Source organism: Pimephales promelas, chromosome 9 (genome assembly GCF_988280905.1).
Source record: "Pimephales promelas chromosome 9, fPimPro1.hap1.1, whole genome shotgun sequence".
Taxonomy (NCBI): Eukaryota; Metazoa; Chordata; class Actinopteri; order Cypriniformes; family Leuciscidae; genus Pimephales; species Pimephales promelas.
In genome coordinates, this window is record NC_142777.1 from 15,393,608 (window position 1) to 15,411,229 (window position 17,622).

The 17,622-nt window shown below is 36.3% G+C and overlaps 1 protein-coding gene across 2 annotated transcripts in view; it reads left to right on the top strand.

Annotated features, from left to right (window-relative positions):
- atp10b (ATPase phospholipid transporting 10B) overlaps window positions 1–17,622 on the top strand; it is a 46,413-nt gene that overhangs the window by 10,764 nt on the left and 18,027 nt on the right. For both annotated transcript variants that reach the window (XM_039648479.2, XM_039648478.2), the window contains exons 2-10: window positions 2,409–2,613; window positions 5,124–5,209; window positions 7,076–7,182; window positions 8,511–8,642; window positions 9,039–9,166; window positions 10,492–10,744; window positions 10,959–11,173; window positions 13,397–13,546; window positions 16,472–17,006. In XM_039648479.2, coding sequence (XP_039504413.2) covers window positions 2,409–2,613; window positions 5,124–5,209; window positions 7,076–7,182; window positions 8,511–8,642; window positions 9,039–9,166; window positions 10,492–10,744; window positions 10,959–11,173; window positions 13,397–13,546; window positions 16,472–17,006 — 1,811 coding nt within the window. The remainder of the gene's footprint in view (window positions 1–2,408; window positions 2,614–5,123; window positions 5,210–7,075; window positions 7,183–8,510; window positions 8,643–9,038; window positions 9,167–10,491; window positions 10,745–10,958; window positions 11,174–13,396; window positions 13,547–16,471; window positions 17,007–17,622) is intronic.

A 17,622-nucleotide genomic window follows, 5' to 3' on the forward strand; every position in this document is an offset into this window, starting at 1 on the left:
GCACAGTACATGCACCTTTCCCACATACTGTATCATGGGTCATCACACTTACGACCCAATGTGTATGCATTTTTTTGGTCTGATGCCCAGCCCGTCATGAGAACTAGAAGAAATTGTGGTCTCTCCCCTGCCATTTAACTGAGAGGAATGCAGATATATTGGTGGATTAGATTAAAAAAAGATGCTTTGAAATGCTCATAAAAGCTTTTGGATTCACCTACTCGTTCATAGTTAACATGTCCCATGAATATCAAACCCGAGACGCTTGAATTCAAAACATATGATGATAGTATGAGGACTTTCTGTTAGAGAGTAGAACCGGTGATTATGATTGATTATGATGAAATGATAATGATCATGATGAAATTGCCTGCCACGCACGGTCATATTTTATCTTCAGCCACTGTAGTTTTTCACTTTAAAAAGACGCCGTGTGAACGTCACAAACCGAGTTAAAATTCAGCGTGCAGTGGAATGCTGTGAAAGGGTATAAGGCGTCGACTCTCGTTCAAAATAGAGTATTCAAGAGCAGCTGTTTGTCTCACACATCATCATTTCTTCACACTCACACATTCTGACTGACAGTTAAATGCCAGAAATAGACGTCTCGCTAATCAGACTGCAAACAGTGAGTCCTTCTGGAGGAGCGCCCCTCGCAAGATTTATCTCACGCCACTATCTGAAACAGACATCAGGCACTTCATTCAGAGAAATGCTTGCTCGGCACAAAACAGTAGTCTACTAGTCTTGCCTGATTTGGGGAAATAATATTCGTTTGTCAGCCGGTTTCGTTTATTAGTAAAATAATTCATTCATTTTCTTTCATTTAATTGATTTAGGTTTGCATGAAGTATTGCTTTTTGGGCAGTATTTTCCAGCAGTGGGGTTTGAAATAGTAAATTTAGTCATTATTTGACAACAGCAAGTTGTCATTATGTACCTTAAAATCTAAGGAAGTGGGCTATAATTTTTGCTGCTCATTATTGTAATGCAAAAAAATCTCTTATTACTGTAATGTGAAAAACATGATTTTATGTAATACAGTAAAAAATACTACATTGAATTAATATGAATCTTATATCATTAATAGGGATTATTTCTTAAAAAAATAATGTTAAAATACAAAAGAATCTCATATATACTGTAATGTGATATGGAACAATTTCATATATCTATATATATATATATATATATATATATATATATATATATATATATATATATACACATACACCCAAACCATGACAGATACAGGCTGTGTCCGAAATCTACTCACTATATAGTGATCTCGCCATTTTGTAGTGCTGTCCAAATATATAGTGATGATTATTATACCCTATATAGTCCACTCAATGTATCCCAGAATGCATTTTGAAAAGTAGTTTTCTACATAGGGGGTAGGGAGTAGTGGTTTGAGTGGAGATTTCGGACACAGCCACAGTAAAAATATTATATTGCATTAATAAGAATCTAATGTCCTTAATTGTGCTTATTTGCTATGAAAACAATGTCACATTGAATGAAAAAAAAATCTTATTACTGTAATTTGAAAGATACATATTATATATTTTTTCATACAGTAAACATACCATAGCCTATTACATTAATGGCAATAATGTCCTTAGTTGTGCTAAATTATTGTAAAAAAATAGTTGCATTGCAAATAATCTCATTACTGTGATGTGAAATATATTATATTATACAGTAAACATACTATACATTAATGTGAATTAAAGCTTAATTGTTATAAAAATAATGTCATAATGCAAAAAAATTCATATTCCTGTATTTTTGAGGAAAAAGAAAATATATATTTATATATATATATATTATCTGTAAAACAGTAAAAATACCGGATCTAATTACTGTAATGTGACTTGGACATGTTTTTTGTCAGACTACATTCATGTAACTTGACAGCAATGTAAAGAGAGCATGAGAGCTGTACCCAAGTGATGTTTAAGCTTCTCCTCGGCTTTGTGTGTGAGGTGTGACAGTGACCTTTCTCAAGAGGGCCGTCAGTCTGTGAAGAACCCACCCAACCCAGTTGTGCCTGTAGAGCCGCATACCTGACGTTCACATCGTGACTGCAGTATTCTTTCAACTGTGTGCTCTGTGTCGACAGCTGACATTAAAACATACTTGAAGATGCAAACTCATAGTTATTGTTTTAGGTTGCACATTAGATTGAGATGCCTGGCGTAACATGCTCAAATTATCAATGAATGTGTCCTGGATTGCTTTTCATAACCATTCATTTTTCATGCAAATATCATGCTGTCTACATCTGTGTATACTTAGTCCAAGTGTGTCTGTGCATTTATATGTAGACTACTACACAAACACTGAACCCCCACACCAGCTTTAGAAGAGGTCCGTGTGAGGTATTAATTCTCGTCCTCTCACAGGAAACAGATGCGTTTGGTGAAGAGGAGATGGAAGGATGTACGTGTGGGGGATTTTGTGAGAGTGCTCTCTAACCAGATCATCCCAGCTGACATCCTGCTCCTGCACACGTCCGACCCTAATGGAGTGTGCCACATGGAAACAGCCAATCTGGATGGAGAGACCAACCTCAAACAGAGGAGGGTGGTGCCAGGCTTTTCCACTCCGGTAAGTGCGCTGCCGATCACAAAATACCTTTGGGAGAAGTCTAAAGCTTACAGCTACAATGAGCCCATTGTGCGCCACAGTTAAATATTCCTAAACGTCAGTATATGTTTCCATGCAAAATTGGAATAGCGCATAAAAAACATTTGCGAAGATTCAACTCATTTTATTAAGTCGTTTTAATGCAATTTAAGTTGAAATGACTTAAAGGGATACTCCACCGTTTTTTTCATATTAAACTATAGTATTCCCTTAACCCTCCTATTATCCTTGGGGTCAATTTGACCCCATTCAATGTTTAACGTCTGTAAAAACATAATTTTATTTTTATTTTTTGCTTCAAATTTAATGACTTGTCCTAATTTAATGGGGACAACTCTGTAAACATAAAATTAACCTGCTAATATTTTTTCAAAGTCCTGTACAAATTTTGTAGCATCGGTGTTCCTTGGGGTCAATTTGACCCCAGGCTCTTTTAGTTGTATAATAAAACAGAAGAAATATTGAAATTTCACACACATTTGTTTTGGTTGTTATATTGAGGTCATTATAACATGTTATAATTTGAATTTATAATGTTCATTGTAATTTTACATATTCAATATCATTTTCAAAAAACGTCCCTCTGTTTTAGGGCTCTAACCAAACAGAACCATATCTGTAGTATTGCGAGAACTACTAGTAGTTCACATGACATGTGACATAATTCTCAAGATAACTAATAATTCTTCCCTGTGTATTTGGGAGGGGAAAACATCATTTTTGTGAGAACTTGGATGTTTCCCGTGCCATGGGGGAGGAGAAAACATAATTTTTGTGAGATTGACCCCAAACATAACTCGTGTTACTATCCTTGATAAAATAAATAGTTTTTCTTTCCAAATTTTATAGATTTCAAAAATCTATACTTAGAAATATTATAAAACAAAATAAAACACCAGATGTATGTATACTTTTCCAATTTTAGGTCAAATCAGTAAGATTTTATGTTGATTTGTAAATTTGTCCATAGTCGTACAATGGGTATTCTGGATGTGTAAGGGGTTAGGTGGTGTTAGGTGGGGTGGGGAGGGGGGTGGTGGGTGGATGTCAACTTAAAACGTTACTTAAGTAGTCAACAAAGACATAAATTAACTAAGACAAAACTTTGTAAAAAAAATACAAATATTGTGGAGGTTTAAATTACTGGGGTCAAATTGACCCCAGAGGGTAAAAAGTGTTATCAGATTTGAGGGTAACAGGAGGGTTAAAGGGATAGTTCACTTTGAAATGAATTTTTGGTATGTTTTATCTTACCTCAAGGGCATCCAAGATGTAGATGTCTTTGTTTCCACAGCATTTTCAATTTTGATATTTTTAGGTCAAACCGTTCTTGTCTGTCAGTCATATAATGGAGGTCTATGGTCACCACCTCAAAGAGCATGCACAGAGAAGTCCAAATGAAACATGATTTAATGACTCGTAAATGTAAGTACACATTGATGGCCTAAGACACGAAATGAGCGGTTTGTGTGAGAAAACGATACATTGGATAAACCGGCGCTACAGAATATTCGGAGATGATAAAATAAAGTAATAATTGGTCTGCTGGTTATTCCAGTCAGGTTGTTCCTTTTGCAAAGTCACATGATTTTTTTGAAGCGTGTCAATGAGTTTATTCTGTAAATGTGTTTCCATCATAGTTTCTGCTCATGTTTCCTTATCGGATAAAATGAGCGCATACGTTTTTCATGCACATTTTTAGAATTGATGCGCTTCTGGATTTCCATGCGATATCACAAAATATGCATAAAAATACAGTAAGTGTCTAAAGTATTAAATCAAGTGTAATAGTATTATATAACTACAGAATTATAATTACCGGGACTGTTGGTAAAGCCAAAAAAAGTATATTCCAGAAGTTTTCAAGAATAAAATACAACAGTTAATGTTTTTTATATTTTTACAGTAACCATGATGCATTTTTTTCATAATGATTTAATGAACAGAAAGATAAAAAACACCAGTATTTATTTGGAATAGAAACTTTTTGTAACATTATAAAATCTTTTGACATATATATATATTGTTTTCGTTTTCGAAAGAAAAAAAATTACTGACCCCAAAGTGTATAATTTTAATTGTTTTAAGTCGCCAACCTTTTATATGTCTTTTTTTTTTTTTTGTCAGCTTCTGAAGTTTCATTATACACCTCAGGTCACAAAGTTTATAAAAGCATAACTCTTCATTATGAGTCAGCCAATGTCAACAGATACCTAAAAACTCCCAAACACTCACAAACCTAAAATACAAGTCTGAGTAGCACACAAAACAAGTTACACTGCCTTATTATGTCTTTGAACATGAACATGTTTTTTTGGCCATGTGTTCCTGACTGCTCAGTTTGCTATGTGTAGCTTTACTGTCAAACAGTACTTGTTAGACAGCCCTTGATAGTCAGTTCAAATTATAATTAAAACAATGAGGATATAGAAGGAGGAAATCATGCTTGGCATCTTTCTCATGTGTTTCAGGGCGAACCATTTCAACCTCAAACATTTTCCAGTACTGTCGTGTGTGAAAACCCCAACAACAACCTCAACGTGTTCAAAGGTTATGTGTGAGTATATGAAATCAATTTGGCTCAATTTCATGCTCGATTAAATACATCACGACTCTATCGTGACTGCTTTTGTCATCCACACCGATGAGCAGAATTTGTTTGGCCTTCACATCTGTCATTTCCTAATCTGGGAAACTTCTTAAACCCTCAGATGCATCGCAAAGGAAAACATGTTAACGTCTCTCGTTTTTCAAATTAAAAACAAGAACATAACCATTACCAGTTTTCTGAGAGGTACACATCGGTCCACTATGGAACCTATAACTGTCACAAATGAAACAATTCTTTGAAAATCATAATTATGACATAAAAAGTCAAATCATGACATACTGAGTCATAATTATGGGATGAAAAGTAAAAAATATTATGACATAAAAAGTCATTTTAAGTCGTGATTTCGACTTTATCTCATAATGACATACAAAACAAAAAAATTAAGAACTTAATTTAAAAGTCATCATTTCAACTTTTTAATATAATAATTATGACATAATATGGCATAAAAAGTGAAAATGTACTTAGTATGTCCTAATTTATTTATTTTAATCTCATATATGTATTACTTAGCATGTCATAATTTTAAATTATCTTATAATTTAGTTTTTACATCATAAATATGACATAACAAGTGAGAATTATGAGTGTCATGATTATGACTTTTTTACTTAATTATTTACTGCAATTCAGATTTTTTCATCTCGTAATTATGACTTAATTTTGACTTCATCTCACAATTATTTCATCTCATAAATATGACTTAGTATGTCATCATTTTGACTTATCTCATAATTATGATATAGCGTGTCATAATTTTGACTTTATCTCACAATTATTTCATCTCATTAATATGACTTAGGATGTCATCATTTTGACTTATCTCATAATTATGATATAGCGTGTCATAATTTTGACTTTATCTCACAATGTCAGCTTTTTAATAATTTCGACTTTTAAATCTCATAAATATGACTTAGTATGTCATCATTTTGACTTATCTCATAATTATGATATAGCGTGTCATAATTTTGACTTTATCTCACAATGTCAACTTTTTAATAATTTTGACTTTTAAATCTCATAAATATGACTTAGTATGTCATCATTTTGACTTATCTCATAATTATGATATAGCGTGTCATAATTTTGACTTTATCTCATAATGTCAGCTTTTTAATAATTTTGACTTTTAAATCTCATAAATATGACTTAGTAAGTCATCATTTTGACTTATCTCATAATTATGATATAGCGTGTCATAATTTTGACTATCTCATAATGTCAGCTTTTTTAATAATTTCGACTTTTAAATCTCATAAATATGACTTAGTATGTCATCATTTTGACTTTTTATCTCATCATTCTGCCTTTTTATCTCATAATTATGACTTACCATGTCATTATTATGATTTACCAAAGCATGAAATGGGCTTCCATAGTCCACTACAATATATCTGAGAGGTTGATGCATCAGCAGTTGCCATGCCATCTGTCATGTTGAATCCACCTTGTCATAATTATAAATACAAAATATAAAGAGGACATTCGTCTACAATAAATAAGAATCAAAGATCATAGATGTATAACCTCTCTACCTACACAGACATCACAGGTTTAAATTGCCGTTGTAAAGTTTCCGCGCACAGCCTGGACATAAAGTAGGCTGACAAACCGATTTGGCCCTTTTTTGGTCCCGTTGCAGTCATATTAACTGGTTTATCACGCTGAGAGATGATTGTGATGTTCCCAAGCATTATAAAGCTCTTATCCTGCTCTTCCATTCAAAGACGGGCCCGTTACTCACGTGGCACACACTGAGGTAATTAGTCTGGGTGACTAAGGAAGATGCTGTGTTTGATGTCACAGGGAGAGGCCTGATAAGAGGAGAACAGGCTTCGGCATCGATAGTCTTCTGCTGCGCGGGTGCACAGTGAGAAATACTGATGACGCAACTGGAATAGTGGTGTACGCAGGTACATTTCATCACATTTCACATACCCTCCACAGAACTGTGTGTTCACATGGGATACACTAAAACACACTACATATACAAACATTTGTGGAGATGCACATTAAACATTTATTGTTTTTAATAAAGTAACAAAGCATGGTAAAGTCATAGTAATGTGGATGTACCACACAAGGATATTTTGATATTAGCCATGGTGCTAAATGTTAACCATGATACTTCTTTTTTTGTGATAGTAAATGTCCATTAAATATTGTTGGTTTAACTTAAAAAAAAAAAATTAAGTTCATTGAAATGGAAAAATTGAGTTAATACAATGAAAGAGATTAATTTAATCACCAGAAACTCAAAATATTATGTTATCTAAACTACATAAATTATCTAAGTTAATTTGACAAAAGAAAAAATGTTAAACATTTTTTTAAAATGTAAAATGTATTGTTTATTCAATTGTTTTTACAGTTTTATTCAGTAAGGATGCGTTAAATTGATCAAAAGTGACATTAAAGACATTCGTAATGTTACATTAAAAAAAAAAAAATTTCTAGAACTTTCTCTTCATCAAATAATCCTGAAAAAAATAATATTATCCCAAAAAATATATGAAGCAGCACAGTTTTCAACATTAATAATATTCAGAAATGTTTCTTGTGCAGCAAATCAAAATGATTTCTGAAGGATCATATGACACAAAAGACTCAAGTAGGAAATGAAAACATTATTCATATTTAAGAATACAAAACAGTCCTTCTAAAATTATAATAATATTACTGTTTTTTTCCTTCAAATAAATGCAGCTTTGCTGAGCATAAGAGACACCCAAAAAAAACAATTGAAAAATATTACCAATCCCAAACTTTAACCACTTTCACATTCTTTTCTTTAGTTTTATCATCTGTCATAAGATTCATATTTCATCTGTAAGCTCTTTTGTTTTTATAAACCACATTGTACATTTCCGTCCATCATCATCCATAACGATAAAACCTAATATACTGTGACTCTAAAATCTAATAGCGCAATAAGCCAGACTCGTTTTTTTTCTCTTAAGTCTTTAACATCCCATTTACACTGGCAGTGACGCAAAAAACCAAAACGTTCTCCCATTATAATCAATGAAGCCGTCTATAGCGCAAACGCGCGTGACGGCTTAGTTGATTGTAATGTGGGTATTATAGTTTGTTCACTCGCAGTGTACTTGTGTCTTGAAAATGGCATTGTCTGTAGCCCACTATTTCTCCCTTGATAAATTATACACACGGTATGGCTTGTAAATGGGTGTTGCTCTTTTACAAATGTTGCTGTTTTTACATCATGAGTTATTCATTACAGGCCAGGAGACCAAATCCATGTTAAACAACAGCGGGCCCAGGTACAAACGCAGCAAGATTGAGAGGAAGATGAATACGGATGTTCTCTTCTGCGTGCTTCTTCTATTTTTCATGTGTCTCATCGGAGCCCTGGGTACAGTACGGGGAACATCCCCCTCGATAATTCAAAACGCACTACACGCACATTACTTCAACATACAAGCTCCGAAATGACACTTTGATTCTGAACTCCAAGACACTTCGGTCCGCGTCTGCTCTTTTCTGATCTCACAACGGTCTACAGAGATAAAGAATAAAGTGCTTTTACAACCTCACACAACCCTTTTCCGTCTGTAAGGCATGAGTCAAAGAAGGACACTACAGATACCCAGAATAGCTCCCTCATACACTGGTCTCTTATGAAAGCAATGATTATCCTCGCTGTCTTTCTCTCTGCTTCAAGTTCAATGATGCTTTATTGGAATATCTGCCTTATTGTAATACAGTACTGTCAAAAGCAATGTCATTAATGAATGTAAATGTCTCTCAGGCCATTCTATCTGGTTGGAAACTTTTAGCACCATGCCCTCATACATCGTCCCTGACAGAAATGGCAATTATACTCCTTCGGTACTTGCGGGATTTTACATGTTCTTCACAATGATCATCTTACTGCAGGTACACAATCTGTCACACATGGGATATGTTAAAGACATTTAGTGAAAGTAACGGCCAGTTGCTACTAGGTTTACATGAATTTATTTACCATAAAAGGCTGAAATGGCTCTGCTATGCATCACTGCGAAAACTCCCTTTATGAACCTTCATTGACTCGGATTTTAACCTCTATTTAGACATCCCACATTGTGTTAATGCTGTTGCAAGAGTTGCCAATCTCATATCAAATAAATATAAATATATTGACATTTTCGGTCTGCTAATAAATTTTCCATTAAGCTTAAGATAGGCATCGCTGGTGTTTATCTGGCTCTTAAAGGTACAATATGCAAGATTGTTTCGCCACCAGGGGTCGCTAACCTCTTAAAATAACAAAGGCGTATATTAATGACGTATATTTCGCATTATGCGGAATTATGGATCTTGTCGTCAAGCTGATGGGTCTTATATGGATGAGTGAATACATTGATGTTTTTAACATGACTGTAGTTTGAAGCAGTGCGCGATTGCTAGACGTATACCAGCGCTACACGCAACGTGAGTCTCGCGGATATAAAGGAATAAGGACATTTCATTCTACCGAACTACACGCTGAATTACTCACACAGGTCAGTTTATTGGAGGAATTAAACTTGAGGTAACTCAACGCTGCTTCACTCGCTCTAACAGTTTCACTATTACACTAACCGGCATTTGAGTGTGTTGAATGTTGTTAGTTAGGTTGTTTGTTGGCTGCTCGAGACTAAGCTAGATTAACATTAGAGACTAACATACAGATCATATTCTAACTTTTCATCATGTTGAACTACATAGCATTGATTAGTTTTATATACATTTATTCGCTCACCTGATTTCTCAAGTAACATGCAACACTCACGTCTCTAAGTCGAAGTTAGTCGCGGACGTGGAGCTCTCGGCATCTGAAAAGATGTTGATCTTAGTTTTAGTCCTCTTTTTGTCTCAAAGTCTGCTCGCTATGGTCCATAATGTTTGAACAAAACCCTGCTAGGGATGCTCACGCTGTTGAGCACGCATAACGGGCATAACCGACCAAGTTGTCAACGTCTGTCGCCGTGGTTACTATTGCGTACAAGGTCAAACCTGGCGGGGATATGACGCCATTGACTGGCGACTCCTCACGCCGTTTCCTTGGTTAAAATCGCAATTTTCTCACGATTTACAAATAGTTGGAAACATTTGGGATGTTGTATTTAATCAACTAAACAAAATATATAACATTGGCCTAGTGATTTTAGGATATTTTATTGCAAAAAATCCTACATATTGTACCTTTAACACTAATGATTCCAGGACTTTCTCTCCAGGTGATGATTCCTGTGTCCTTGTATGTGTCCATTGAGCTGGTGAAGATGGGGCAGATCTTCTTCATCACTCAGGACGTGGAGCTTTACGACGAGGAGCTGGATAGTCGGGTCCAGTGTCGTGCTCTGAACATCACAGAAGACTTGGGACAGATCCAATATGTCTTCTCAGATAAGACAGGGACGCTTACAGAAAACAAGATGGTATTCAGGCGCTGCACCATTGTGGGGACTGAATACTGTCACGAGGAGAACGGTGCGTTTAGAGCTTCTTTTCTTTTTTATATTTTTTTATACGTTTTTATTGCTCTACGGTATTTATCTTTTCTATTTTGATTTTGTTCATGACCATTTTGTTGTTTTTTATGACCATTTTGTGTTTCAGTTCAGTGTTTCAATATGTTTGCTGTTTATTGTTAATATTATCTTGAGGAATAATAAGGACAGGTTTTATTTTTGGCATCCCTCAGCTGCTCGCTTGGCAGTTGTCAGTGGTGCAAATGAAGAGGAGGAAGACACTCTCTACCAACAGACAAAGCTTCCTCCTCTCTTCCCTCTGGAAGAATTACAGGACAGCCACACAGGAGACAAAAATCACGCCAACACTCAAGTCACAGCTGCCAATCGACGCAGATCAAGAGCGGCAGCGGGAGCCCAAAGTGACATGGCCTTCAGCACTCCTCTGGTGAGATCATAGATCAGAAGATGCTGATGATATCTGTGTTTCAGGGTAAAGAATTGGGAATTCAGGATGATTTGTTTTGAAAGAAGCGTCTTTTTCATGCTCTCCTAAAATTAGCTGGATATTTCGATGTGATGGCAATTTAGGGCACGTTTGCACGACAACGATGTTCTAAAAACTGAAACGTTTTTATTTTGTGTTTTTGAGTGTACAGAATGACAAAACTATCCCCGTTCACACTGATCCTCGAAAATGACTGAAAATTCTGTTGTTATTAACGAAAATGTCACTTTGTAACGAAACAAAGCCCCCTATAGACTGAACACGTAATAGGTACGCATACACATGTTTTTGTTGTTTACACAAAGACGTTAACGCTATCGTTTTCAAAAACTTGCACTTTGAATGCCGATTACTAAAGTTCACATTTTCAAGCCCCAAAAACGCAGTTGTTGTGTAAATTAATGGTTGGAGCTTGACATTCTCTCTGGACAGGAGCTTAAAGGCGGGACATGTCAAGTTCGTTGACGCCGTGTCGTCTGACAATGTCAGGCAGTTTTTGAGCATCAGTCAGCTTAGTTTTTTTGGTGTGTTCCACCTTTGGATCTAGGCTGTTTTTTTTCTGGGGGGGGGGGGGCAAGTTGAATCGGCGTCGGGCCGACGGTGTAAGAGAGAACTCTGATTGGCTGTTCAGCTTAGCGAATGAGAAGAGAATAAAAGCCAAAAGTGATGAATGAGGGCAAATGGTACAGACAAAAGCTGTTATAATTTTACGCCATCTTACCTGAGCATTGGAATGCACGAATATTATAATAATGACATGAGCCGACTGGAATGAAGAAAGTGATCAGCGTGATTGATATTGAAAATGGTGAACTCTGCTTTGTTTACGGTTTGTATATCTGCAGTCCTAGTTTCGGTTAAAAATAAAAATAAAAATAGACTATTGATACACTCATAAAAATAACTCTTTGAATGAACATAAAAAAAAATCATGGAAAGTATTTCCACATGATTAACTTGCTTTAATTCAGCATTATGCAATTAAGTTATTCCAATTTATTGTACTTATGTTGGGTCAACTTAATTCATTAAGGTTGATGTAACGTTTTTACTATGTTTGGGCACAAACTAATTTAATGGTGTCAGTGAATTTAAAAAGGCTCCCTGTCCCCTGATATGATTCAGGTATTCAAATTCATATATTCGTACATCCAATGCAATATAATTTATTTTAGTGTCATACTAATCAATTACTATTAGCTACCAATACCACTTTATAGCATCTTAAATGATACGATTTATTCGACTCTAGGGGTCGCTGTTTGACAAAAACAGAATTCCTGCATAGTGTGCCTTTAAAGGTTCAACCACACCCTAACCCTACCCATAATCATATCCCTAAACAAAACTAGGTTAAGCTACACCCGTTAGGGGGAGCTGGATGTCATTTGACGACATTGCAGTGTAAATTAAATTAGGTGGATATAGATATATATATATATTTTTTTTTTAAATATAAAGCATTTTGATTTGTCAAGGCTTATATAATGGACCTTTTCTTTGTACTAGCAAAATCTGGCAACACAAATGAGACTCTAGTCTAGTTTTTCTTATCCATACAAAAAGAGAAACATGCGCATTTAAATAAGCCATTAATTACTAGTCCTAGACATTTTTTTTTACTAAATGCAGTTTGTCACAACCTGAATTTTTCAGAAATTAATTCTGTTGTAGAATGCAGTTTTCACCCCCGTGAACTTCCTCTGAAACTGACAAACCAAATTTCCTCTCAGATACCCAGTCAATAAAATGATCAATTAATGGAAATGACACCATCAATTCCCCACGGTTAAATTATTTGAATAGAGCTGAAGTGTGTAATTTCTGACGTCTCGCCCCTGACCCATCTTCCTTCCATTCCCCTGCATGCTCACGGTCTGCCCCGCAGATGGCCGAGCAGTTTGGTGTCAGTTATGAGCACAGCAATGCTGGCTCTGATCCGCTATGTTTCGATCTGTTGACATATGGGGCTGCTGGGGTGCATTAAACATGGGCTACTGATACTGTACAGATTGTCTCGCGTCCCGCTGCCTCCTCGTATGACGTTGCGTGTTTTGTTGTTGTATGATCGTGTCATTTTCCACCTATGGAAACATACCACATGGTCTCGCTGTGAATGATGTAATCGGATACGCGCCTAACCATTCATATTTCCTCAAACAGGAAACAGTGGTGGTTCCAGACAGGAAGCTGATGCTGGAGGTGGACCGTCAGATGGCGAGCATCCTGAGCGGGCCCTACCTGGACTTTTTTCTGGCTTTGGCCATCTGCAACACCGTCGTGGTTTCCACAGCGACGGCCCAGAGACAGAGGGTGAGAGCGTGCGACGGCACTGACCTTGCTGGAGCCGAGAGGGTTGGGGGCTCTGACTCACAACACAAAAAAAACGGCACTCATGTCAAAACAATAACAATAATAGCCTACCATGTAAATTATGTAAATTAGTACCTGTGGCCGCATACTCGTTGCCCAGAGATTTTTTTTTTTATTGCTGCCCCTGAATGACTTATTTTTCTTTGGCTAGTGCTTCGCACCCCGGTGGTATGTTTTGTAATTACTACATTTTAATTCTCAAGCAAGCGCCAATGGGTCACTCGGTGGAGGCAATTAGATTTTTCATCAGTCGGGCGTCCCCCAAGTCCACCCCACACGTTTGTAATGAGTTGAGTCTGTGAGAGAAGTTTAGCGTAGCTGAGTATCCTTCACTGCTGGTCAGTGCTAATTTCCCAAATTGCACTTGAGGACCCCGAGCAAAGTACTTTGTCCAGGGTAGAAATTATATTTGGCCTCAGACCTGTAGCACTGAGACGTTCAAAGACATTGGGTCAACGTTAATTAAGTTGATTACCAATGGAGCATGATTGTATCACCCTGGGTCCATCACAGCTTAAGAGGCAGTCACAATGTATGCAGATCCACAGTACCTGAAGAACTGGATTATTAGAGCGTTTCAATATTTGCAATGTTTTATCATAATTAGCAGAACACAGTTATACAGAAAATCCGATTTAACTGATTCATTTCCAAATGGATTATACAATAACCGTGACTTATATAGTGCAAATAAATACTACTTCTACAGCTATATTTGCAGAAAATAGATTTGTAATTTTACAAGTAATCAATATGTACACTCCCATTCGTGGTTAGTATTTTTTTTTGGCTGGATTTATTTGATCGGAAGCAGTTAAAAAAAATATTGTGAAATTTTATTTCAATTTAAAATGAAAAACTTGTCTATGTTAATATATTAAATGTTATTTATTTTTGTCATGTTACTTCAGATTAAGTGTTACATGATCTTTAAAGGGATAGTTCACTTTGGGCGGCAGTGGCTCAGTGGTTCATGTGGGTTGTCTACGAACCGAAAGGTTGGTGGTTCAATCCTCGGTTCCACCTGACCAAGTGTCGAGATGTCCATGAGCAAGACACCTAACCCCAGCTGCTCCCGACGAGCTGGATGGCGCCTTGCATGGCTGACACCGCCGTCGGTGTATGAATGAGTGTATGAATGGGTGAATGTGAGGCAAAAAAATGTAAAGCGCTTTGGTGGCCATTAGGTCTATGAAGGCGCTATATAAATGCAGTCCATTTACCATTTACCATTTAAAAAAACTTTTGCTGATAATTTACTCACCTCCATGTCATCCAAGATGTCCATGTCTTTCTTTCTTCAGTCGAAAAGAAATTAAGGTTTTTGATGAAAACATTCCAGGATTTTCTCCATATAATGGACTTCAATGGGAACCAAACGCTTCAAGGTCCAAATGAGAGTTTCAGTACAGCTTCAATGGGCTTTAAACAACACCAGACAATGAATAAGGGTCTCATCTAGTGAAAAGATCAGGCATTTCAAAAATATATAAAAAAGTTTAAGTTTTATAGCACAAATGATCGCCTTGCTCTGTTCTGTGATGAGCGTTCGTGACTCTTCTGTTCGAACTCGTCCATCAAAATGAACAAATCTTTTTTCAAGTCATGACTCGAAGTGTCCTAGATAAGACCCTTTTTCATCGGTTGGTCTCATTTAAAGCCCTTTGAAGCTGCACTGAAACTCTCATTTGGACCTTGAACCGTTTGGTTCCCATTAAAGTCCATTATATGGAGAAAATCCTGGAATGTTTTTAACAAAAACCTTAATTTCTTTTCAACTGAAGAATGACATGGACATCTTGGATGGCAAGGGGGTGAGTAAGTTATCAGCAAAAGTTTTTTTAAAAAAGTGAACCACTCCTTTGAGAAATCATTCGAATACGCAACGCATTCTCACCCCAAGGCGTCACCTTTGACCATGCTTCAATATTTGACGTTTTAGGCGCCCTTTAACGTCACTTACATGACGCGATCCTACGGCGTCATCTAACTGACGCTAAAGGAAAGCGTCTGTTAGAGGACGCGGTTAGGTTTAGGTGTGGGGTGGGGGTAGGGTACACGCGATCCTAGGGCGTCATCTAACTGACGCTAAAGGGCGCCTAAAGCGTCAGATATTGAAGCATGTCCAAATGCTTCCCAAGGCGTCAGTTAGGTGACGCCTTGGGAGTGAGAATGGGCTGGAATACGCTGATGTTATCAATGTTGAAAACTGCTTGATATATTTATGAAAACCTTGATACAGTTTTCAAGGTCAAAAAGTCAAAAGATCATAATTTAATTAAAATAGTAATATTTTGTAACATTACACATTTACTTAATGCCACTTTCGGTCAATTTAATGTAACATTGGTCAATAAAAGTAATACTTTCTTTGTTTTTAAATCATACTGATCACAAACTTTTGAACACTGATCTAATATTTCACTGCACATCCAACACTGCACATGCATTGTTGAGAAAGAATAAGGCTGTGTTCAAAAAGCATGCTATCACACTATGCATGCTATTTCTGTCACACGTATACTAAGCACAGAAAGAGAAATAGCTACTGCATTTGACTAAAAGTGTAGTGTACAATAGATCCCAATGCACACTGCATGGATACTGTATACCACTATGCAATGCATTACATTGGCCATTAGTTTTTTAACTTCTTCCTTGATTCATAATTTAAACAGACTTTGAAAAAGACGTAATTAAGCACACTTGAAATAAAAATAGCCATATTTATTTCAGATGTGATAACTCTACTCACTAAATTGACATGCAACTTGGCCAGGTCTTACTAGGGCAGTGTAATAATGCAGTCAGTAGTATGCTAGTATAAAGAATCTATCACGCAAATAAATGTATGCATTTTTCCAGGTCAAAGGGCTCAGTAACTCTGCAGACTCCAGTGGTTCATTTCATATTATGGGACAGTGGTTCAGAAAGGGTTCCCTGAGGAACGTTTTCAGCTCCATGAAGTTCTTCAAGAGAGGCAGGGAGACACTCGCAGATCCTTTCGCCAAAGATGAAGACGAGCCTGACCTGTTTCACAGCTCTGATGTCTCAGACTCAACCACAGAGCAGAAGGTCATCTCAAGTGGAAGTGAGGTTAAACACAGTCTGTCTAGAACAGAGGAGGTGTGTTATGAGGCCCACAGCCCAGATGAGGCCGCCCTGATACACGCAGCAAAGGCTTATGGGTTCACAATGGTGGAACGCACTCCTTATTACGTGACCGTCAAGCTGCCTGATGACACCCTGCTGAAGTTTGAGGTGTTGGACGTCCTGACCTTTGACTCGACTCGGAGGAGGATGTCCATAATAGTACGACACCCACACACCAATGAAATCATCATGTATAGTAAAGGAGCTGATTCAGCCATCATGGAAAGACTGGGGAACGTTTTTTCAAGTGAGCATGAATCAGAATCACTGAGTCAGAATCATTTAGATAAAAAAAAATTACCAGCATACACTGTAAAAAATATTTTCATGATTTGTTATCACAACATTATTTCTTTTGTCAAATCAACTTAAATAATTTCCGTAGTTCAGATAACATAATATTTAAAGTAAGTTCCTGACGATTAAACCAATCTCCTTCATTGTATTAACTCAATTTTTCCATTTCAGTGAACTTAAATTTTTAAGACAGCCAGGTTACTTCATTTTTTAAGTTAAACCAACAGTTTACATCCTATAAAAGTTTGGGGTCAGTAAGGCTACATTTATAGTGAAATATTGTGAAATATTATTACAATTTAAAAAAGCCCTTATCTATTTGACTATATTTGAAAATGTCATTTATTCCTGATACAAAGCTGAAATTTCACCATCATTAGATTTTCATTTACTTAAACTATTAAAATATATAATTTATTTTTTATTCATGGAAAATGAATGATAATCTCCAAAAACACATGATAATAATGTTCCATATGGCTTGTGCACTTCCAAGTCTCCACACATCATATGATGATATTATGATTTTATTCATGAAAATCCTCCAGCATTGAAATATGTTGTAA